This window comes from Panicum virgatum, chromosome 5K, assembly GCF_016808335.1.
Source record: "Panicum virgatum strain AP13 chromosome 5K, P.virgatum_v5, whole genome shotgun sequence".
Classification (NCBI taxonomy): Eukaryota; Viridiplantae; Streptophyta; class Magnoliopsida; order Poales; family Poaceae; genus Panicum; species Panicum virgatum.
Window position 1 is genome coordinate 47,262,399 of NC_053140.1, and position 23,642 is coordinate 47,286,040.

Consider the following 23,642-nt stretch of genomic DNA (forward strand, 5'->3'; position numbering starts at 1 on the left):
CACCCTAATTAACACGTGTGCGCGGAGCGGGGGGGGGGGGGGGGGGGGGGGGGGGGGCAGGTTGGACGGGCAGACAAGTTTTCTGTTCCGTGGAAATGTGTTCAGCGAAGGTTCCTCTCAATCCCAAATGGTGCAATTGGCTATGGCTATCATAAATAAAAACTATAGCTTTGTGATCATCAATAATTTAAAATCATATAGAGTGGTAGCTTATAAAATTGTTGTTACTATTTATCACAAAGCATATTTTCATAATATGTAACTCTTTCTATCTAAAAATATTTTTTTATATATTGTAGGTTAAAGTTTGATGTTGTATAGTATCCGTGGATTTATATTTATGATCGAGGGTACATACTAACTATTATTGGTACGTAATATTACCTACATTCCAAAATGTAAGTTTATTACGAGTTAAATATTTTCTAACTTCAATGAAGTTTATAGGAATATTATTTAACACATACAAACTATTACATATAGAAACATACAGAACAATGTAAAATGGCTATAAGTACCATTGCCCCCCCCCCCCAATAAATTACATATTTTTACTCTAGAGCCTCAATTGCAAAAAAAAAAAGATCGAGGTTGACATTAGTAGAATAATTATGCAACATAGCCTCCCGCCATGGTTACTTTTTCTAGGACCCTATTGATCATCAGCAAAGTTTTTTTATAACGTTTCGGAGGTATGAGGCACCTTGTCCCTCTTCTGCAAAAACGACTAACTTTCGGGATTCCCTTGACACCAGTGGCGAAGCCAGCCCGAGAATTCACCTAGGGCGGACTCATACTCTAAATTTTCTCTCCTAACGACAGCTTGCATGTTTTGAGCAAAAATGGTAGAACAACCAACAAGAATCAAGATGTTACCTTTTAATAATGGAAGTATCAATAATAAATGTGATGGTTGGTCTTCATTTTCAGCAGCTTGCATTTCTTGTACCGTTTCTAGTGAATGCAACACTTCTTATTCTTCAGATTGAGCAACATTACTATTTTCATGAGTGCTTGGGCCCGAGTTACTATCACTTGATGACTTTCTACTACTAGAAACAAAGAAGCTTTTCAAATGTGCATAGTTAATGAATTGAATCAGTAAATTGAATATAACTAATCAAGTTAAATAATGAAGCACAGATTTGGCAATACCTAGTTTCTTATAGCGCTTCTTCTTTACTGGAATTGAAGTTGATTGCCTAGTTGTGGCGCCGCTGTTTGAACTGATCTCATCTTCAGCTGTATCTCCCCCACCCACAACGGCTTCATCTGCTCCCCCATCCATCACCAAATGAACAATATTGCAAAAATCCCCCAAAATCCAAATGACCAAATCCCCAATTGAATCAGCCAATTCCCAATCCTGGTCGGCGGGAGGCGGGCTGCTGCAGGAGGCGCCGCCATCGAGGGTCGAGGCAGGCTGCAGGCGGCCAGGCGCAGGGCACGCGGCCGGCGAGAGGTGCTGCCGCCAAGGGCAGAGGCGGGATGTGGGCGCGCCGTGCGCTCAGCCGGCGGGAGGTGCTGCTGCCGAGGGCCGCCCGAGGCGGTCTGCAGCGGTGCACGAGACGGCCGGACGATCGGACGGGGCGATGGGGCGACGACGGTGCGCAAAGGCCAGAGGATGAGGCGACGAGCTGCTGCAGGCGCAGGCGGGTGGGGGGCCGGGGGCGCGGTCGTGTCACGCGGCTGACCTGGGCGGCTGGCCAAGCGGCCACGAAACCCCACGCAAACCCTAGGCCGCGCTGGGCTGAAGTTTGAAGCGTCCCGCAGCCCAATACTCGGCCCACGAGCCACCAAGTCTCGGCCCAGTATGCGGTTGCCTGTCTTCCTCTCAAATTTCAGCGTCGTCCTCGCTTTCCGGCAGGTGCTGCCGCGATTTGCTCCCTTCCCGGCGGTGTGGAGAACTGAGATCTGAGGATACCCTCTACTGCTCGGCCAAGGGGACCTAGGGCCGGCCGCCCGGGCTCGCCCTAGTGGTGGCTCCGCCCCTGCTTGACACAGGGCACTAGAGTCCATATCTCACCGCCATATTCACCCATGGGCCATGGAGTAGCTAGCATGTGCTGATCGTTGTTGCCTCGATCGTCGTCCAAGGCTCCATTCCAATCGTGCCAGTTAGGGTGCTAATGGGTGACTCTTAGAGGCATCTCCAACCCTCTTTAATTCAAAATATTGTTATAATATTTTGAACTAAAGAGGGTTGGAGGTGCACCTAAGAGTTATCCACTTGTACTCCTAATGCTAATGGATGTCAATGTGTCATGTCATGTGTTCTCTGACGACCTAGTACAAATCATGTCATGTCAGCTGAGGATGAGTCGGCACATGGGTCGCCTCTTTATTTTGGCCCTGTTTGGCAGGGCTCCAAAAGGAGCTCCGGCTCCACGCGGAGCGCTGCCAAATGGGGTGCAACACAGCGGCTCCGGGTATGGCTGGGCAGAAAACCCGATACCCGATATCCGAACCCGAAAAACCCGAGCCCGAACCCGAAAAGTCCGAACCCGAAAAGTCCGAACCCGAAAAACCCGAAACCTAATCCGGGTTCCAACCCACGGTACCCGAAATTAATACGGGTAGTTCGGGTATTGGGCCACGGTACCCGAAATACCCGAACAACCCGAAATGATTTATTTTTTCATCTATGATTTGATTTGTGTGCTTCAAAACTATGTTTATTAATTGTGATATGTGAAGTCTGAACTGTCACAGTTTGGACGTGTGAAGTGTTAGTTAATTTCGTTTGAACTGTCAGTTTGGACGTGTGAACTGGATGTATGGTTGGGTGTATTTGATTTGATTTTATACTGCATATGTGGAGTTCCAGAATTTCGGGTAATTCGGGTAAAACCCGAACCCGAACCCGAATTTTCGGGTACCCGAATTTTCGGGTTCTTCTTTTTCCCAACTGATTTCGGGTATCATTTTTGGAAACCCGAAATTCCTAAAACCCGAACTACCCGACCCGAAAATTTCGGGTAACCCGAATGCCCGGCCCTAGCTCCGGGGAAGGAGCCCCGGAATCGCCGCTCTCTGGAGCGGAACGGAGGAGATGGAGCTCCTCCCGCCCTTGGACCACCTTGCCCTCGCCAGGGCCCTGTAGGAGGAAGCGCTGTTGGACGTCGGGAGATGGCAGCGCCGGAGGAGGAGGCCGAGAGGCGGCGGCGCGGGTGGACGAGGCGGGAGGCGGCGGCGCCGGTGGAGGAGGCTGTTGTCGGCGAGGGAGGTCCGTCGGCGAGGTGGGGCAGAAGGAGGAGGCGCAGCGAGGCGGGGGGCGATTGGATAAGGAGCGGACGGAAAAAAAGAAAAGGGAAAGAAAAAGAAAAAGAGAGGGAAAAGAAAAATAAAGAAAAAGAAAAAGAAAAGAAAAATAGAAAATAATAATATATGGAATGACAATGTGGACATTTCACAACCTCAATTCAATAGGTGAAGCTGTTTTGCCAAACGTTTTCAAAAATAGCTCCAGCTCCACCAGAGAAGTCGCTCCACTAGAGGAGCCAGAGCCGCCGCCGTTTTTGGAGAAGCCGGAGCCCTGACAAACAGGCTCTTTTTATTACTAGGAAAAGGTCATTGCTCCTCGAATAAATGTCTTGTACTCTTGTCCTTCAATTACGCTCGCTCTCATTTTGGATCCAAATGAGCTTGATGTGGCGAATCGAATGAATTAAACAACAGCTGACTGTCATGACCATGAGCATGTGCCTCTGGCTACACTTATTTACGTGACTTATCGGTAAAAAGGGCTCTGGCGACAAACCTTTATTCATCAGATCAAACTAATGTGCACTGCTGCCACACATATATATATTAGGACAATCCCAACCCAGACATAAACAGATAGTTATATACTACTTATCATGTGGTGTTAATAATCACTGCGTTCGGCAGACTGGAGCTGGAGGCTGGAGCTGGAATGGTGTGAGAGAAAAATATTATTTGGCTGGCTGGAGCTGGAGCTGGTGGCTGGAGTGGTGTGAGAGAAAAATACTATTGGGCTGGAGCTGGATCCAACAGCCGAACGGAGTGAATTACACTAGTAACTGAGTATCTCCTAATTCGTAGTTTCTTCAAAATAAATTATCATCTAATCTCCTGTCTTCTCTCTCCTTTGCTCTCATCCCCTTTTCCTTTCCTTGTTCATTTTCTCTCCTACTCGATTAGACTATTACCTTTTCTTAAGAGCCTCGATTATGTTGCCAACTCAGAGCATCTTCAAAAGTTTGCCAAAATTAACTTGACAAAATTTGTGATTTGACAACTTGCTAAAATATATGCCAAGTTAAAAAAAAAACTATCTCCAAGAGTTTGCTATTTTGGACTTGGCAAAATGAGAAAAGAAGGCCCACAAGAACACAACCTTTGCAATTGGGCCCCTGGATCTTTTTGGGCGATTGCAAATGGGTCCCTGGCCGGAGTTCAGGGGAGGGGCGGACATGGCCGGCCGAAATCCGGCGGCGAGGGAGGACAGGGGAACCGATTTTGGGGTCTAGCTTGGGAGGAGGAGGGTCGGAAAGGGGAGCTCCACGGCGAGCTGGAGGACGGCGGCGGCAATGGTGGACTGCGACTCCGTCAACCTCACGCGGGTGAAGCCGGCGGCGAGGGAGGACAGGGGGAAGGGCTTCACGGAGACTAGGGGAACCGATTTTGGGGTCTACCTTGGGAGGAGGAGGGTTGGAAAGGGGAGCTCCACGGCGAGCTAGAGGACGGCGGCGGCAATGGCGGACTGCGACGGGTGAAGCTGGCAGTCGGGTGCGCGGAGCGGCCGGCGCCGGCCAGCGTCGTCGGCGACCAACTGCAGCAGGAGAGGGCGCGGGGTAGAAGAGGAAGCAGCATCCCTGTACGTGCTCCACCTCCGTCCAAGAGTCGCGGAGACGACGGAGACCGTGATGCCAAAGCGTTTCCGCGCGCGTATATATGCGCGTTGAATGTGTAGAATTTGCCAAGTTCCCAAAAATGCCAAGTTGGTTGCTAAATTGTTGGAGGCTATTTATTTTTATTTTGTCAAATTTTCTAGGATACCAACCTCATTTAGCAAACTCTTGGAGATTCTCAATGCCAAGTTATGTTTAGCAATAAAAGTATTTTAGCCTGGCATAACTGTCAAAGATAACTGGCAGGACTAAATGTCAACACTGTGTTTCCTAGGCTGTGATCTTCTCCGCTGTTATTCCTGATACTATCGCGCTTGAAGATAAATCATGGTAGTGAGTGGTAACCTCTCGTTCTTGATATTTGTTTCCTGCAGAACAGCATGGCAGTTGCACAAAATAGTGCGTCAGTGATGGAACACCACCACACGCTGGAGGGTGCGTGTACGACTGTCAGTTGGATCACTGGATGCAGACGAACGTTTTCGAGAAAGGATGAATTTGGCCGTGTTTAGTTTTTTATTTGTAAAAATTTTATGTTGGAATTTTACTAATTTGAAGTACTAAATGAAGTCTATTTACAAAATTTTTTACATACATGGGTTGTAAATCGCGAGACGAATCTAATGATGCTAATTAATCTATGATTAATTCATAATTAGCGGATGGTTACTGTAGTATCACTATTGCAAATCATAGATTAAGTAGCCTCATTAGATTCGTCTCGCGATTGTGCAAAAAATTATAAATAGACTTTATTTAGTACTGTATGTGTCCCAATATTCGATGTGATATTTTTTTGTGTTTACGGGTTTTACAGGTAAAGATATCTAAACAGCGCCTTTGCGTTCGAGGAAGAATGATGCGCACGAATGGCCATAATCCATGTCAGCATCTCCACTGAGGATTGTGGACGGCCCACGCACTGCCAAGTGGACCCGGCCCACGGAGAGGTAGCTCTGCCAGTCTGCCTTGTGTTGTGTACGGCAGGACAGCACCTTCTTCTGTAGGCCCCACCTGCCATTTGAGAACAACTAGCAGGATCCGCGTGCAGAAATGGCATCTTTTCATCAGCATAAAAAAGAGCAGAAAAGCATACTATTTTAATTTGGGTTTCCTCCAAAGAGAGTCATCCAAAGGGCCCGAACATTATCATTGCCATTTTCCTCCGGTACTCGCCTCCTCGGTCTGCTACCCGCACCCGCACGCATTCATGGCCGCAGAGCCGACGAGGGTGCGCCGCTGTGCCTGGGCGCCAAAGCGCCAAGCAGGCGTCGCGTAGCCCACCGGCACAGCGCAGACCGGGATCCCCGTGAGCGGCCCTGGCCCTGCTCCAACATAGCTGGCGCCCCAGCCGTATCGGTTTTGTCCGCGTCAGGCGCCCTCGCCCCGGCCACACCAGCACACGGCGTCCTTGCATGCGTCCATGGAGCCATGCACAGAAGATTTTTTTTTTTGGGCAGGCCATGCAGAGAAGATTTCACACGGCAGAGCCCAGCTTCCGCGGCACCCCCTCCCTCTCTTTCTGAATCAATTTGAGCAATTCAATCGAGGCGGAACCGGGGGCCGGAATCCGGGGGCAGGCGCGTTTCGTCCAATCGCTCGCCATGTTCTCGCGATCCTACACCAACCTGCTCGATCTCGCCAACGGCAACCTCTCCGCCCTCGACTACGGCGGCGGCGGCGGAGGGGGAACGGCCGCCGGCGGGGCCGGGGCCGGGGGCCGTCCGCCGCGGGCCAGGCGGATGCAGCGGACCAGCACGACGCCCGGCACGTTCGCGGACCTCGACGAGGACCGCGCTGGCAGCGTCGCCTCCGACGCGCAGTCCTCGCTCGCCGGCGACCGCCTCATCGTCGTCGCCAACACGCTCCCCGTGCGCGGGGAGCGCCGCCCCGACGGCCGCGGGTGGAGCTTCACCTGGGACGAGGACTCGCTCCTCTTCCACCTCCGCGACGGCCTCCCCGACGACATGGACATGGAGGTCCTCTACGTCGGCTCCCTCCACGCCGACGTCCCCCCCGCCGACCAGGACGACGTCGCGCAGGCGCTCCTCGACCGCTTCCGCTGCATCCCGGCCTTCCTCCCCAAGGACCTCTGCGACCGCTTCTACCACGGCTTCTGCAAGCAGACGCTCTGGCCGCTCATCCACTACATGCTCCCCTACTCCACCGCCGACCACGGCGGCCGCTTCGACCGCTCCCACTGGGAGGCCTACGTCCTCGCCAACAAGCTCTTCTCCCAGCGCGTCATCGAGGTCCTCAACCCCGACGACGACTACGTCTGGATCCACGACTACCACCTCCTCGCCCTCCCCTCCTTCCTGCGCCGCCGGTTCAACCGCCTCCGCATCGGCTTCTTCCTGCACAGCCCCTTCCCTTCGTCGGAGCTCTACCGCTCTCTCCCCGTCCGCGACGAGATCCTCAAATCGCTGCTCAACTGCGATCTCATCGGCTTCCACACCTTCGATTACGCCCGGCATTTCCTCTCCTGCTGCAGCCGCATGCTCGGGATCGACTACCAATCCAAGAGGGGATACATTGGCCTCGATTACTTTGGACGCACCGTGGGGATCAAGATCATGCCTGTTGGGATAAACATGGAGCACCTGCAGTCATTGCTCCAGAAGCCTGACCTCGAGCGGAAGGTCGCGGAGCTCCGGAGCCAATTCAATCGGAAGACTGTCTTGCTTGGTGTGGATGATATGGACATTTTCAAGGGGATTGATCTGAAGATTCTTGCATTTGAACAGATGCTCAAGGCGCACCCGAAATGGCAGGGCCGAGCAGTGCTGGTGCAGATTGCAAACCCAAAGGGCGGCAGCAGGAAAGAACTGGAAGAGCTGCAGGCAAAGATTGAGCAGAGTTGCAAGAGGATCAATGACCAGTTTGGACGGCCTGGATATAGTCCTGTCGTGCTTGTCAACAGGGCACTGTCGAGTGTCGAGAGGATGGCTTATTACACCATTGCCGAGTGTGTCGTTGTCACCGCAGTCAGGGATGGGATGAACCTTACACCTTATGAATACATCGTGTGCAGGCAGGGAATCCCAGGTTTGGATGGGTCTGGGGATGATAGACCAAGGGGCAAGAGTATGCTAGTTGTCTCAGAATTCATTGGTTGCTCACCATCACTGAGTGGAGCAATTCGGGTAAACCCCTGGAACATTGAGTCAACAGCAGAGGCAATGAACGAGTCCATCGCTTCATCTGATAATGAGAAGCAACTGCGGCATGAGAAGCACTATCGGTATGTCAGCTCACACGATGTTGCCTATTGGTCTAAGAGCTTTATTCATGACTTCGAGAGAAGCTGTAGGGACCATTTTAGGAGAAGATGCTGGGGTATTGGACTAGGATTTGGATTTAGAGTCGTTGCCCTTGACAGGAATTTCAAAAAGCTTACAGTGGATTCTATTGTTGCGGATTACAAGAAGTCAAAGAGCCGGGTCATACTACTGGACTATGATGGAACTTTAGTACCACAAACTACAATAGACAAGACTCCAAATGAAACTATTGTTAGCATGATGAATACTCTATGTGCTGATAAGAAGAATGTTGTTTTTATTGTAAGTGGAAGAGGAAGGGATAGCCTTGAAAAATGGTTTTACCCTTGCCCAGAGCTTGGCATTGCTGCTGAACACGGCTACTTTATGAGGTATAGTCATTACCTGGTTTTCATGACTCTATTACAGTTCTTCAGTGTCTTTCATTGCCCTTTTGTCATATGATACACCTGGTATTCATTTTCCATCTGTTAATGTGAATGAATCCCACTGTCTTAAAAGAAAGTGAAGAAGGATTATTTTTCCACTTTTCATAATTACTTTGGCGAAAGCCCTTTAGATGAAACAGCATTGTGGTATACATGGTTCATGCACATGTTGTCATGCTGACAACATGTTCATTTAAAAAAATACTAGAAAGACAAGAAACTCACTTGCATTATCTGCACGATGCTGATAGCATCAAGAAATCTTTATGTATCAACCCCATGGATCGATATTTTATCTCACATACTTACAGCACTACAACATGACTGAAAAAGCTTAACATATCACCATTGTTTAGTTGGAGTATTTTAGAGGCGATATGTTTTTGATGGCTCAATCAAGCAGAAGCACACTAAAAGGTCTGATTGATAGTTGGGCTATTGGCAATAAGCGGGTCCGTTTACCCCGGCTGGGAGATAAACTAGGCTGCAAATGGATAAACATTCCAGCTCTGCATCCTGCATATAGGAAATGCTTGTTTGTAAACTGTAGAACAAACTCTGAAACTTCTGTGTTCTTTGATGGTTCTATAGAATTCTTTTTGAATATTTGTGAGGTTGGGCAAACATTGTTTTTCTTTAGGAAGTTTGGGACATACCTCAATAGCTGCTTATGTCTGCAGGTGGACCAGAGATGAACAGTGGCAAATACAAAATCAGAGCCCAGAATTTGAATGGATGCATATGGCTGAGCCGGTAATGAAACTGTACACAGAGGCAACTGATGGATCATATATCGAAACCAAAGAGAGTGCTTTGGTTTGGCACCACCAAGATGCTGGCCCTGGTTTTGGATCATCACAAGCAAAAGAAATGTTAGATCACTTGGAAAGTGTCCTTGCCAATGAGCCAGTCTCTGTAAAGAGCGGCCAACATATCGTAGAAGTTAAACCTCAGGTATTTGATATCTCCAAACATCACTAATATACTTTGCATAGTGTTATCAAATAGTAGTTCATTAGTGTTTGTTCTGTTTGCCTGATGATGGTGTTAAAGTCAATGTAATCTACTACGATTTCTAGTCTATGACATACAGGCCATATTAATAGCATCGAATATTTTGCCAAGGAGAATGAGAAATTGAATTTGCATATGCTTAGCTTCCATAAACCTAAGTTTTATTTGCTATGAAACTTGGTCATCAAATCCTAGCCTGGTTTTGTGTTGAAAATGAGTTATCTTTAGCAGTGATCCAGTTACTTGCTACCCTTTTTTAAATCCAAGCTTGTTGAACTGCAGGCTGTCAGCAAAGGATTTGTTGCAGAGAAGATCCTTTCAACTCTCATGGAGAAGGAAAGGCAAGCAGATTTTGTTCTCTGCATTGGTGACGATAGATCAGATGAGGATATGTTTGAAAAGATTGCTGATATCATGAGTAGGAGCATGGTTGATCCCCAAACCTCGTTGTATGCCTGCACAGTCGGCCAGAAACCAAGCAAGGCTATTTACTATTTGGACGATGCTAATGATGTTCTGAACATGCTTGAGGCACTTGCCGATGCATCGGAAGAGGCCGGCTCTGGTTCACCGGAAGAAACAGAGGTACCATCTACATTGGAGGAAGCATGGTGATGACATGAGATGTCCTGGAGATGTCGAATTCCTTGGCTGATGTGACAATGCCACCAGCAAGTCTTCTGACAAAAACTGAAGCCGATTTCGTTTGGCAGGAAATGAAAAATTAGCAATACCCTAGTTGGATAAATGTCAATAACCTAGTTGTTTCTTTATTTTTTGCTTCTTTGTTCCATTTTTCCTTATGGTAGTGCTAGAGTAATTCTCATGTTGTCTAGATAGGGAAAAAATGTCTTGAGGGAAGAATTCATGGCGGCATCCTTTGACTTCTTTTAACTTGGTATCAGGTACAGTATTGAGGAATGGAGTATTCCTGCAAGTTTGTAGAATATAAGTCGGGATTAGTAGTAGCTGACATTGGGATTTACCCTACTGTTGGTACGTACCATCTTAACCGTCTTTTTTCAGTGGAAAAATCTGTGCACATGAAGCCAATGCAAGCAGAAACTAGTACAATTCCTGGAAGAGGCTTATTGTTCGTCCATTTCAAAATATAGCAGAAACTTCAGTTAAACAGAAAGAAACTGAATGAATCTAGGGAATGGAACAGCATACACGGTACAACGAAAATTAAAGAGCAGGGCGTATCCACTTCTTAAGCGGTTCATATGCTCTTCGTGATCAGTTAAAGGACCAACTTCAGCTGCTGGGCATGGTCACAAAACTCACAAGGAAAAACGTAAAAAAGACAAATAAGCAGTGACTGCGCAAGCTATTCCCTGCATACCAGATATGCATCTCGTAGTTTCCATTTCCCCATACATGAGTGATCTCAGTTGCTCTCTGTACCCTCCCACATCATGCATGATGGAGTACCATCTGTCAACTCTCCTGAACCAACTAATGTAGTCTTGTCCTTGGATCCAGGTTTTGCTAGCAGTGGTGGACTCAACTTGTGGCTTTCAACAAGGAAAGGAGGAATCAGAAATGTGATCGTGAGCAGTAGGAAAGGGAAGACCAAGTTAGATCGAGAGTGGCTACAGGGCGTCCCATACGAGCGTAGACAGCCAACCTAATAATTTTCAAATATTTACACACAACTTTATAAATTGGATCGCTATCTGAATATTTACACAAAATACTCCTAAAATTGATCAAATATTTGCATAAAACCCCTCTTACACCTGCTATCTTCATCATTCCCTCGCATATGGCCACCAACAACCCTTCCCGTCCGGGAGGGTATACCATACCCTATTCCGAACTAAATTCGGATTTTGCAACGTTGTACCTGAAATAGCTATCGGGTATTCGGTTTCGGGTATTTCAGAAGTGGATTTGGATATTTTGGATTCGGGGTTCTAGTTCAAAAAATTATGCCCTGACCTAGTGCCCTCTTATCCATCATGCTCCATGTAGCTGAGTATTTTCACAATCTATCCTCCGAAAGAACAGAAATATTCTTTCGGTTCAGTCTTGTCTGTGGCACCCAACATGTGTCAAAAACAACAGGGCCCACGTGCCCATCCAAGGATTTTTTACTTGAGAATGTGGGCCCACTCTGCAAGATAAATTGCAAAGGTGGAGGCACTGAGGATGCCAGGTGACCATAACAAAGTTGAGATTTTATAATCACCAACAATATTCCTGGCGATCCATGTCATTCTCAAAAACAACACGGACGAGGAGATGCTACTATCTCTTCGGTCTTCACTGCAGCCCACCTCAATCCTCTTCCCCTCCACAATTTTGTGCAAGAAAATATGCACATTGCCCCTTCCAGGTCAAATTTTATCAATGGGCTGAAGAAAATCATGCATTTTTCGTTATTCATCCATTGCATTTGACAAAGCGACAAATGTTAGGTGATGGTGACTCCAGACATTTTCCGTTCCTTGCCTTGCCTTCAACAGGGCATATTTTTCATTATTTTGGTCCACATGATTCTGAGGGATGAAAGTTAGGCGCTCGAGGAGTACTAATCTGGAATGGGATAGCTATCTATGGCATGATAACGTTCAACATGTTTTCATCTTAATTTTGTTGTTTGTATGAAGCCACGTTGTAAGTAATTGAGATTAATAAAGGGTGTCTGGATGGTAGTACAACCATTAGAAAGTATTATTATCCTCATTGCTACAATTTATCACGGGATGTATAGGTTTGATTCGTCGTAAGATTTTTTTTTCATTTCTCCTGCTAACGAGGAGAGATTCTCATCTTAACTCTCCAACATTCTTCAATGTTTGCAAGTTAGTGGGACATGTCGCTGTTGGATATAACAAAAGGGTCAGTTGGATCCATGCCACTCCAATTTTTTAAAATTGGATCTCATGTTGAAAATCATGCCATTGAGTGACATGATTTTCAACATGACACCCAATTTCACAGAGTTGTGGTGGCATGAATCAAATTTTCCCATAACAAAACCTATGCTTTCTATAAAAGTAGGGAATCCTATAAGAAAATGTGTCGCTGTTGGATATGTTTCGAAGAAAGGTTAAGGGATCTAGCGCAAAATATGGTCATCAGCAAGGTCGATATTTCGAAACGGCACAGAAAAATCGCAGGAGAGGAGTGGCGGAGAAAAACCAAAATAAACTCAAGGGCGCCAAGAAAACGGACCGGAAAACAGAGCAGGCGAACCCCACCGGCCACCGGATTCCGGATCCACACCGCCTTCCTTCTCCTCCCTCCCTCTCGCGGGAGCCAGATCAGATACACGCTGCCGTCTCATCTGATGGCTCCTCTCCTTTCCCCGCCGCTGCTCGCGGACTCCGTCACCAAGTTCCATGCGGCCTCAACGGCGGTCCCCTGCTCCGGCAGCTCACTGCGATATGCCATCACGTGGTTGGCCGGGGCAGGAAGAAGAGACCGGCACCGGTGTCGGAGGACGTGGGGAAGTAGGGGCTTGAGGGTGGAAGCGGTGGCGGCGGAGTCTCGCAGCTCGGATGGTGGCGTCGCTGAAGATTATTACGCTGTTCTTGGCGTGGTAGGTGCTTCATCTTCGAAGCAATCGTTTTGCATTTTTTCCCCACTCTTTTGAATTTTCTGGTTTGGCAGTAGTGTAACATAATCAGTCTTAGTTTTTTTTTAAAAAAAAAGAACATAAACAGTCCTTTTTCCTTTTACTATGAAACCAAAATTGTTCTGTATAATGAAAAAGGCAGAGCACTTGCCATGGTTCCTCTCAAAAACATAAATTGGAGTGTTTGTTGCATCATTAGCAGTACTATAACACACTTAGAAATTATTCTTGATGTTTTCAGATGCCAGATGCAACACCTAAGCAGATTAAGAAAGCGTACTACAATTGCATGAAGTCATGCCATCCTGATCTTAGTGGGAATGACCCTGATGTGACGAATTTCTGCATGTTTATCAACGAGGTTTACACGGTACAATCCTAACTCCTGCCATTTTCTAAACATGTTATATAGAGCCGTACAGCAATTTATCTGTGACGTTAATATGAGTAAGTGAAAACCAGGTGCTTACCGATCCCATCCAACGGGCAGTGTATGATGAGATCCATGGATACGCTGCTACTGCAACCAATCCTTTCTTGGATGACAGTGCACCCCAGGATCACGTGTTTGTCGATGAGTTTAGCTGCATAGGTATTGATGACTTTGCCCTGAACAGAAATTTTATTTGGAACCAATTAAAGAAGCTTTTAATTATGCTCTGCCCACATTCCTGCAGGATGCAAGAACTGTGCTAATGTGTGTTCTAAGGTCTTTCAAATTGAGGAAGATTTTGGACGGGCAAGAGTTTATGACCAGTCAGGCGACATAGAACTGATTGAAGAAGCTATCGAGAGTTGGTATGAATGCCAAAGTCCTTTTTTTACTTTGAATTTTGTTTTTTAATCTATCAATTATCCAAGCTTCCTCGCTTGAAATTTAGTGCAAAAATTCGTCGAAACAAAAAATTGCAAAGTGGAGAAAATAATTTTCCTGCTGGTCTGAAATCCTGAATACTACTGATATTGTTCTGATAAACTTCCATTTATGTTCAGTCCAGTTGACTGCATTCATTGGACTTCAGCTGCACAACTATCACTCCTTGAGGATGAAATGCGCAGAGTAGAGAGAGTAAATGTAAGAATTTCGTCCTGATAATTTCGATGGCATGATCATGTTTGTAAGATTATTATTGTGAATTTTGCTAGTTAATGATAGAACCAACCTTCCAACTAGGGATGTTATCCTACCTTGTACTATCATATGATATTTTTGCCCCCATTTCATCAGGTTGGATTGATGCTTGCTGGGATGGGAGGTTCCATTGATGTGTTCCGGATGGTAATCTCTACTTCATATAACTTTTGTTTACAACAGTTAGTTGTAGTATGTTGCGGATCCTAAACATTGCCGTGGTTTTTGTTGCAACTGCACTCACCTCCGGAAGATGAAATAAACTTTAATTTCGGAGTTAGAAAACAACGTACAGATTTCTCACATCTTGTTAACCTGTTCTTTTATGTTTGATTCCTTGTCGTCAGGCAAGTTCACGTTGGGAGAAAAGACAAGCCAAAGTCCTGGTAAATTTTTCTGTTTGATACACATGAAAGTGCTATACCAAAATTTCCAGGATCAGAAATTTCTCACTACTCATATATGGACTGCTTGCACATTGTTCTGAACTTGTCTGCGTATTGCAGGAAAAGGTGAGAAGGCGGGTGAGCCAAGATGATTCCAGTAAGGGCGGCTCATGGAGTGATATCTGGGGAGCACCAACAAGATACCAGAAGAATGGTAAAACTAGCACATTTAGTCTTTAGCAATTGCCTGTGCTTTCAGTATTTTCTAACCTTCACCTATGCCTTCTTAATGTTCCTGCTAACACATTAAACAGAGGAGACAAAGGAGAGAGCTAAGCGAGCGGCGGCGGCGGCGAGGAGGTGGCGAGAGTACTCGAGGAAAGGCGCCGACAAGCCCCCCACATTCAAACTACCAGAGGCAGTGTCCAACAAGGAGTGAGAACACGGCAATGGGAGATTTATGCAGTACTGCAGCCGATACTTAACCCCCAATTTACATCATGTATAGCCTAATTATTCACAGGAGAGCTGTAGCCTGTATAGCGGTAGCTCTCCCGCCCTCGATTCCACATCCTATACCTGTAAATCCTCTGTTAGTGATAGCTCAGTTCGTCCATTGCCCATACCTGTAAATCCCAGACGCGAAACAACTGCACACAAAAATGCGGCACTTGCTTCTCTTACAATCATGATTTTGTCTGAAGCATGGACACATGCATACACTTGGGATTTTATGAAACTCGTTGTCTCAGCTTCATGTGATCAAACTGGAAAGGTGAGCAGCAGGATTCGTCACAATGCTCCGCAAGCACACAACCATGAACAGAACAGATGCGTTTATTCAGAGATGCAGCAAAGAATGGGTGTCGCATTCGACATAGAAGCGCAAACACTGCGGAAGTTTCTGAATCGAGGGGTGCTTATCTGACGGAGCACGCGACAGCGTGAGCCCAGGACCTGATGTGCGCCTTCATGGCCACGCCGCCTTCCCCGGGCGGCGGCATCCGGGCCTGCGCCCGCGAGCACCGGGCCGCCGCGGCGGCGCGCGTCCGCCGCCTCAGCTCCTTGTGCCAAGCCACCACGCGCTCGTCCCACTCCCTGTCCCCGAGGCACCTCGCGGCCGCTCCGCCGCGCCGCGTTGCCACCGCCTGTGCGGCCTCCTCAACGCCGCTGGGAGCCTGCTGGCCAGAGCTAGCGCAGGTCGTCTCGGCCGAATCCTGCTGCTGCCCGGGCTTGGGCTCCTCCGCGCACGCTCCCTGCTTGTGCTTGGAAGGCGGATGGAGGAGGACGTTGGAGTGGAACCACAGGGAATCCATGGCCGCCAAGATGCCGTCCCCCTCCATTTCTCGGGCTACAAGTAGAGCACGCGATCCTGTGGGTTTGGTTTGGCAGGGTGCGCAGCTAGCAGCTAGAATTGCAGAAAAGAATCGGAAGCGATGGGGGATTTGGCCTTGGACGGCATGGACGCCAGCTTGAGCTTTGGCTCGGTGTCCCGTGCCCGGCCGTGTCCCGTTTGAAATGGTCGCTTTATTTGGGTCGGGTACCACGTACCAGCAGACTACCGGTGCCGCAACGGCTCGGTGCCAATGCGCATGCAGCACGGCTGGACGTGACCAAAAAGTCCATCTTTTGCACGGCTTTTCAGGAAGGCCAGGCAGCTCAGGGTGGGCGACGTGAGCGGGCCCAGGGGGAGCTGGCCAGTGGGGCCTCTTGCCAGCCTCAGAGCGAGCTGGACCGGACACCTTTGGTTGAACGCGGCGCGGCGGAGCCGGACGGAGGAGAGAAGCCTCATGAGCCTTCCTGGGCTGGAAACGGAGTCGACCCTTCGGCTGCGTGCGTCCAAGCCCATGCTTGCACAGAAGAAGAAGAAAGAAATGGAGGATTGGCAGAAACGGGAACGAACAAGATCACGCACCGCATGCAGGCACAAGATCACGCTAGTTTGAGGCCGCAGAGCTGCATGGCTGGGCAAATCTCCTTTGGCAGTGGCCGGCCGATCGACCGCTCTGCAGCTGTAGCGCTGTAGATATGCGAGCACTGCCAAGGAAGACTCGCCCAGTAATGCAGGCGTCCTGATCCTATCACACTTCTGAATTCTGATTCACCTTTGGTTAAGAACTGCGGCTGGAGTGCTGCTTGCTCCCTGCTCGTCCTAGGTTTCGCCGTCTGTATTTATAGCCGGGGTCAGGGAGCGACGGAATGGAGCCGGCATCATCCGGTTGGACGAATTCTCATTCGGCCGTTCTGGTTAGTTTTACTTGCAACGCTTGAGGCTGCTAGCTTTATTGGTCAGTCGCAGCTAGTGTGTTTCTACCCTGGGCCTGGAGTACTTCCTTTTTCCAATGATTTTGCTAGATCTTCGTGGATATTCGTGGCATGCAGCCTGTAGCATATGCTATATGTCACATAAATATGCTAAAAGGGCAGGTTTTCTAACTTTTGACAGAGAAAAATAAAACGTCAAGTCTCATGCTCTCGCTAGTCGCCAGTGTTCGATGTGAATTTGAATGTAGATCGTTTTTCTTACTTGCCTTTTTTTTTGTATAGCTGGCTTTCTTCACGCCCTAGCTAATAAGCCTATTAGCGGTAAAGATTTTGCCGAGTTTTGCTCAACCATTTTTTTTTCAAGAAACACAGTACAGATACAAACACTAATATACACAACCATACATATAAATACATGCACGCAACCCTCCCCACATGAGTACCTTTAGGAGACTGATGCCGCGCTATTAAAAAATAGTGCCGGTTATAATATAATATAATAAATTTAGAAAAATACAAACATTATAACTTAATCTCTCCAATAATCAAGGTTGCTCACTGGCCGTCCTAAAACCTCTTCTCATATATTTATTCAGCTGCGTAACATCTTCAATCTTTACTTTCATTCTTTGTCTCTTGAGACTCTGTTGTAAAGACTTTTACTGCTATGTTGGAATGGCTAGAAGCCCTTGTAATCTCTCAGATTTTTTCCTATCATTTTTTTTGTCTATTGAGACTTGTTTTATTTTATATATAACCGGTTGGGGGTTCACCTCTCCTGTTTCATAAGAAAAACATCTTCAGTCTTACTGAGGACCACTAGTACTGCTTCACACCGAAATGTTGGACTTACGGACACCTACCGGCTACCGCAGAATTCAGCAAACGGCAACTCTGCAGAACCCATGCATGGGTATAAAATAAAGCTGCTCGAATTTAGAAAAGCTAGTGTTGTGTTGCGGTCAGGCCCAAAGCCGAGAAAGCTCGCCATTCGCAATCAGGGGAAGATCCGGCGGAATGTGCCCTCGGCCCACGGCCTCGCTATTCGCCAGCAGGCAGCAGCTAGCAACTGCCATCGCCCATTCGCCCATCGGGGGTGCATGGGCATGTAAACTGATCCTCCCTGATGAACCGTCTCTAACTTAAGTAGCCACTTGACCACTTCTTCCGAAGCCTGCATGCAGTTGGCCGGACTGCCGATTGTTGTTCTCTGAATCTCTGATCAGCTAACGATTGCAGAGCCAGAAAATGAAGGGCGCCACGGAACATCTGAACTGAGGCAGCCGGGGGGGCGGCCACACTCGCGTCGAGGAGAAAGAGGAGCTCGGTGCCCTCGCTTTTGAAGGCGATAGATGAGCTAGGCCGCGCTGGCCGCCGGGGACAGCAGGGACCGGACCATTCCGGCAGCACATTCGGCTGCAGGGGAAAATCCGGCGTGAGATCTCCAGATCGCCATCAAGCAAGGAAGCTCCTCCGGAATACTCTTCCTCTCCGAGCATATGCCGCCCCGGATCCGCTTGCTTCTCGAGGCCAGTCCAGTTTTGCTATATAAGGTGCCGCCTGCCGGGCCGAGGCGGCAACAAGCCGGAGACGAGAGCTCGTCGAGTCGTCGTCGACGAGCTAAGCTATCATCAGCATCAGCAACGGCCGATTGCTGAGGTGGACCGCGCCGGGCTGTGGATTACGGGGCAGTTCGTCTTTGGCACAAAGGCGCGAGAGGATTCAGAAGTTCGGTTCGCTTCAGCTAGCAGCACGCGTGCCAAAGGAGAATTGCCCTGCGATCCGCCCTGCGCAGGATCCGATTGCCTGCAGATGCCGTTTCCCTTGACCTACATGGCTGCATGCATGTGTGAGAGAGATCCGAGTGGCACCTGCAATCCTGCTGCATGTGCAGAATCGCCCCGAGATTCAGCTTCAGATTCAGTACGTTACTGCTGTGTGCAAGTGTGTTGCCTATGGTGCTGACCTGCGTGCGTGTGGGATCGATCTGCTTCTTCCTAGGTAGGACTGATTTCCTGCGCTTGCCTAGACTGCTGCGATCGCTCTGATTTCTTGTCTAGTTTACTTTCTTGCTAACTCCTGCCGCAACTTCGATCATTTTTGTTAGTCTGCTGACTTCGACTCGGATGCATTCAGATGACGATGGTGTAGGCGTGTAGTAGGTGTAGGTGCCCGGCCCGTTGCAGCATCTATGATCTGTGTTATTCTGTACGGCATCTGATCCACATAAATACTAGAAAAAATAAATTAATGTTCCTGAACAAAAAATAGGGGACATCACACATCAGCCTGATTGCCAGCGAAGCGTTTACTCGCGGGGAATTGTTAACTCCCCTCGTGCCCGCTGTGCACTCCTTCCCGGCGAAGCAACTTGCATCGCGCGCCGCGCATCACGTCGCGGTCGCGGCCGCGGCCGCGGCCGCTCTCTCGGTCAAAGCCATCTCGGATCAAGTGGCGCGCTACGCGACGGGGACGGGCGCGCGAGTCGCCGACGTGCGTGCACATTGGCGGAAAGGGGAGGTCGGGTCAACCGTTAAGGTCCCAAAATTTTTCCAACAGTATCCGTCACATCAAATCTTTCGACACATGCATGAAGCATTAAATGTAGTTGAAAAAAATAACTAATTACATAATCTAATTGATTAACACGAGATGAATCTTTTAAGTCTAATTAGTTTATAATTAGACATTATTTGTCAAGTAACAACGAAACGTGCTACAGTGACTTTTCACCCAACTTTTCGCGAACTAAACGCGGCCTAAGTATCGCCGCGTTGCTGTCAGCTAGCTAGGCTTAGGCTCGCCGATGGCAACGAACACGGCAGACGCGAGACGAGGAGGAAGAAGAAGATGGTGTCGAGCGGCAGGCAGGCGGGCAGTTCACACCGCCGCCGTGCGCGTGGTCGCAGGCCTGGGCAGCACGGCAACAGGCAACTCGTTTTCCGGAATGAAAATGTGGTTGCAACTCTGTCGTCGGGATGGGAGCTAACTGGCAATGTCCCTGAAGACTTTCAGAGAGCTTGCGTCCGACACGAAATTGGCGAGACGATTTTCTTTTCCGGACCCCTGTTGTCACGAAGAATTCAACAATGTTATCCAGTTGCGAAGCACGACAGCGACCTAGCTAGGCAGAGTTTGTTCGATTGAAGCAACGTTGCCTTTTATTCTCTCGCTCTTTTGTAGTACGTGTGTGCCGAACGTACCCAATCTTGCATAGAAAGAAGATGGTTCAACCGAACCATGGACAAGGAAAAAAAAGATCTGTGTGTCCTTCTCAAGGCCCTCACTCACCACCACAACAAATCAACTATGTTCAATGGCAAATGCCTCAAATTTTTCTATGTGCTATTTGTGTATGTGTGTATGAGAACCAATCAAAGAAGGATGCAAGAAAAACTAAGTGACAAAAGGGGAGAGAGCAAGGAGCCAAAAGTAGATAGATCAAGAGGAAGAAGCTCTACAAGAGTTTGTCTGGTTTTATTGGAGCCCGGGCCGGCACCGAGTGTGTCGGGCCGGGCCGCATCACGACATGGCTGTGCTCTCCGCCGGCTGCTCGACCTTCACCCCGCCCCCCATCGGCAGCCCGTCGCCGGCATGCCGCCGGAACACCATGGCGCACTCGGGGAGCTCGCCGAGCCCCGCGAACATCGCGTCCTCCTCGCCGCCCCCTCCTCCGTCGAACAGCCCGGCGACGTCGCCGAACTCGTCGGGGAAGGGCGCGGGTGGCGCGGCGCCGAAGAACATCGTCCCGTACAGCATCTCGTCCGCCGCGTCGACGTCGGAGGGCGACGCCGACGAGGTGACGGACACGCCGTCGTAGAGCCACCGGAAGTCGTCGTGCACCTCGACGGCCGCCCCGCCGCCCTCGGCCGTCGCAACCGCGCCGGCGACTTCGTGGCTGCCGGGTGACAGAGACTCCGCCGGCTCCGGTGGGGCCGGCTTTGGCTTCGGCTTCGGCGCCGGGCGGTTCTGCTGCGCCGCCCTCGGCGCCGCGTTGGAGTGGTTGTGCTCGAAGGAGTAGGTGACGATCACCATGTCCGGCTCGGCCCTGTTTCGCTCCACCTGCTTCCTCGCCGGGCACCCCTTGTTGCTGCTGCACCTGTAGTACGCCCTGCGCCCCAGACCGGCCCCCAGATCAAAACGTGCTGCGTGCAGCGTGCGCAAGAACTCGAAGAACGCAGGAGAAGAAAGGATGGACATGGCCGATCAGCTCTCGTGTCGGCGTGTCGCGCGTACCTCGGGAAAGGGGAGCCCTTGATGGGCTTCTGGCCGTACTTGCGCCACGCCCACGAGTCCGTCGGCGTGTTGCCCTCGCCGCCGGCGCCCTTGGGCCGCGGGCCGCTCATGTCAGCCAGCGGCACGGTCACCACCCGCTTGTTCGCCGACCGCCGCCTCCCGCTCGCAGCTGGCGCCGCCGTCGACGGCGCTGGCGGTGACGACACCGGCGACCCGGGGCAATCGTCCGCCGGAACACCATGTACCGGACCAACCTTGCTCTCGCCGTCGGACACCGCCGCCGCCCCGTCGCTCCACTCGCCGTCCATGGCGCGACGACGCGATCGATCCGAATTCGAACGGAGCCGCGACGCCGGGCTAGCTAGCTAGCTGGTGGAGCAGTTCTTGGCCTGATCCGAAATCCGATGTCACCGGCTGCCTCGAGGCAGACGCGCTCACCCGCGGGATATAAAGAAACGGCGGTTGCGGTGCGGAAGTGAGCTAAAACTACTCCCACGAGGCGACGACGTCGCGGTGACGCTGTCGCGCTCGCAGTTCGTGCGGTGTGATTGGCGGGGGGCGACGTGGGGTCGTGGCCGCGCACGCAGGGCTAACCATTGCTTGGCTTCGAGGCCGGGAGCTTAAACAAAATGGAGAGACAGCCCGGACAGTCTTGGGAAGGCGAGCGTGTGACGGCGACGTCTCCCCAACTTTCCCATGTCCTGATCGATCAACTCCCCTCTCATCTGTCAGCAGTTGCTTCCTCTGATCGGGAATCAGATGAGGAGAGGAACTAGTACTAATCTACTACTAGCATATTAGCATACGCAATATGCGTTGGAGTGGTTGGTGTGGGATTGCAGCAGAGGGGGGCGTGGTTGTTTGGGGGGCGAAAGAAACCATCAGGTTCAGCTCGCTGTCATGCCCACGCGCTGCAACAGTGCCTGAAACTGAGACGTGCATGGCAGCTCACACACACGCCGAAGAATTCAATTCGCCTCCTGTTAAAAAGAAAATCTAGCTAGAGGCGTCGGATATTTCGGCAGATACGCCAAGCTAAGAGACAGGGGCGTGTGAGATCGTGGTAATTCAGGACAGGACTGGTCGTTTTTCGTTGCTTGGGGGACAGACAACCACTGCGCTGCCATTTCTCCAGAAGTTTTAACAAGCCGACTACTACCTCGTCTAGAGTCTAGATTACGATATCCTGGGGGTCAAATTAACCTCCTGATGCTGGAAACCGAGGGGCTGGGTCGCTGGACGTCATGTCAGAGATATTCCTTAGCAGCTTCGCGTTTGACAGTTCCAACCGCGGTCGTAATCCTCCCATGGGGAACGGCATGGCGCCGCCACACGGCGCGGAAATAGACACCGAGGCGTTCTGTCCCAACGCGCACCCAAATCGTGGTTGCTCACCCGATCCTGCTCCGACGCCATTGTTCTAGGGCTAATCTCTGTTCGGTTATGGCGTCACGATCCGCCCCGGATGCTGAGTTTCGTTGATTCCCTCGGATGTTCTTATCGCCCCGGACCTGTTCAAACCGATCGATCGAGGCCTCAATCACGAGGTGGCATGGCACCGCACCTGCAGCTCGCTCGTCTCGCGCACGGCTGCCTCTGCTCCCATAAAAAAACTCCACCCCGTTTGACATCCGGGGAAGAGAGGGTGTAGTGCCGCTTCATGGCCTGCCAGAGAGCCCGGATGGCAACGCGGGAACAGCTGGTGTCTGCAATAGAAAAGGAAACTGGGAAATGATTCCGGTGTATGGTAAGCTGATTGGCAATCCAGCAGAATGCAGCCTGCATGCATGTATGAGTGAATTGTTTACGCAACAGCTTCAGCGCAATCTGTGGCTATTTCCTTCTCAGATCCATACAGCTGCAGCTCAAAGTGGAGGATAGCACGGGAGAGGGGACAATAGTCTGCTGACTCGGTCTGAAAGTCTGAACTACTGCAAATACCTTACTTTAGACAGGCAGACATCAACAGTACAAGATTTTAAATGAGCACACAACACAAAATTGAAGCCTGATCCATTGAAAATTGAGTAATTGACAGTATACAAGACATTTGGGGGGTGTCTTTACACGTTTGGACTGTGCAGTACAAGACTCGCTTTCACATACTTTTTTTTAGATTTTCAGATATTTTTGTAACACACGCATACCCACCCTCTATAAACACACGTACGCAACCTTATCCCTATGAGCATTTTCAACGCCAGCAAACACTCCTATGAGAGTCGAACTTAGGACATGAGATACTACCGAGACTATTATAACCCTAGGCTACATGCCCTTTCACGCTTTCACATCTACTATATCATGTGTGTTTGTACTGACCTTCTAATTGCCTGAGCTGAGGGCTGAGAAAAAAAAATCCGGCTAGTCATCGGGCCTTCTGCTCGGCGCCTTGCAGTGGAAAGCCCAACCAAGTTGGACCGCTGGTACAAGAAGG

At 49.7% G+C, this 23,642-nt stretch overlaps 4 protein-coding genes and 1 long non-coding RNA gene across 5 annotated transcripts; 3 read left to right on the forward strand and 2 right to left on the reverse strand.

Moving 5' to 3' along the window:
* Window positions 1-6,045: 6,045 nt before the first annotated feature.
* LOC120707922 (probable alpha,alpha-trehalose-phosphate synthase [UDP-forming] 7) lies at window positions 6,046-10,568 on the forward strand. Its single transcript, XM_039992984.1, has 3 exons — window positions 6,046-8,529; window positions 9,267-9,540; window positions 9,883-10,568. The coding sequence occupies exons 1-3, from the start codon at window positions 6,479-6,481 to the stop codon at window positions 10,213-10,215; spliced, it is 2,658 nt and encodes an 885-aa protein (XP_039848918.1). The 5' UTR covers window positions 6,046-6,478; the 3' UTR covers window positions 10,216-10,568.
* A 2,151-nt stretch (window positions 10,569-12,719) lies between these two features.
* On the forward strand, window positions 12,720-15,436 carry LOC120707923 (chaperone protein dnaJ C76, chloroplastic-like). The gene is made up of 9 exons (XM_039992985.1): window positions 12,720-13,150; window positions 13,428-13,556; window positions 13,649-13,778; window positions 13,864-13,984; window positions 14,180-14,261; window positions 14,415-14,465; window positions 14,666-14,704; window positions 14,825-14,918; window positions 15,019-15,436. Exons 1-9 carry the CDS (start codon window positions 12,899-12,901, stop codon window positions 15,141-15,143), a joined length of 1,023 nt encoding a protein of 340 aa, XP_039848919.1. The 5' UTR covers window positions 12,720-12,898; the 3' UTR covers window positions 15,144-15,436.
* On the reverse strand, window positions 15,292-16,886 carry LOC120707925. Its single transcript, XM_039992987.1, has one exon. It carries the CDS (start codon window positions 16,045-16,047, stop codon window positions 15,625-15,627), a length of 423 nt encoding a protein of 140 aa, XP_039848921.1. The 5' UTR covers window positions 16,048-16,886; the 3' UTR covers window positions 15,292-15,624.
* A 1,653-nt stretch (window positions 16,887-18,539) lies between these two features.
* Window positions 18,540-19,205, forward strand: LOC120707927. The gene is made up of 2 exons (XR_005689174.1): window positions 18,540-18,970; window positions 19,077-19,205. It is a non-coding gene; the product is annotated as an uncharacterized LOC120707927 (long non-coding RNA).
* Window positions 19,206-20,218: 1,013 nt separating this feature from the next.
* LOC120707924 (probable WRKY transcription factor 65) lies at window positions 20,219-22,035 on the reverse strand. The gene is made up of 2 exons (XM_039992986.1): window positions 21,206-22,035; window positions 20,219-21,080 (listed from the first exon to the last, which is right to left on the reverse strand). Exons 1-2 carry the CDS (start codon window positions 21,511-21,513, stop codon window positions 20,492-20,494), a joined length of 897 nt encoding a protein of 298 aa, XP_039848920.1. The 5' UTR covers window positions 21,514-22,035; the 3' UTR covers window positions 20,219-20,491.
* Window positions 22,036-23,642: the final 1,607 nt, after the last annotated feature.

Bases quoted from the DNA above. Each gene is read 5' to 3' on its own strand.
- LOC120707922 (XM_039992984.1), top strand. From the start codon at position 6,479: ATGTTCTCGCGATCCTACACCAACCTGCTCGATCTCGCCAACGGCAAC. The intron at 8,530-9,266 runs GTATAGTCATTA...TTATGTCTGCAG, and splicing joins GAACACGGCTACTTTATGAG to GTGGACCAGAGATGAACAGT. The intron at 9,541-9,882 runs GTATTTGATATC...GTTGAACTGCAG, and splicing joins TCGTAGAAGTTAAACCTCAG to GCTGTCAGCAAAGGATTTGT.
- LOC120707923 (XM_039992985.1), top strand. From the start codon at position 12,899: ATGGCTCCTCTCCTTTCCCCGCCGCTGCTCGCGGACTCCGTCACCAAG. The intron at 13,557-13,648 runs GTACAATCCTAA...AGTGAAAACCAG, and splicing joins TTATCAACGAGGTTTACACG to GTGCTTACCGATCCCATCCA. The intron at 13,779-13,863 runs GTATTGATGACT...ACATTCCTGCAG, and splicing joins CGATGAGTTTAGCTGCATAG to GATGCAAGAACTGTGCTAAT.
- LOC120707925 (XM_039992987.1), bottom strand. From the start codon at position 16,047: ATGGAGGGGGACGGCATCTTGGCGGCCATGGATTCCCTGTGGTTCCAC.
- LOC120707924 (XM_039992986.1), bottom strand. From the start codon at position 21,513: ATGGACGGCGAGTGGAGCGACGGGGCGGCGGCGGTGTCCGACGGCGAG. The intron at 21,081-21,205 runs GTACGCGCGACA...TCTGGGGCGCAG, and splicing joins AAGGGCTCCCCTTTCCCGAG to GGCGTACTACAGGTGCAGCA.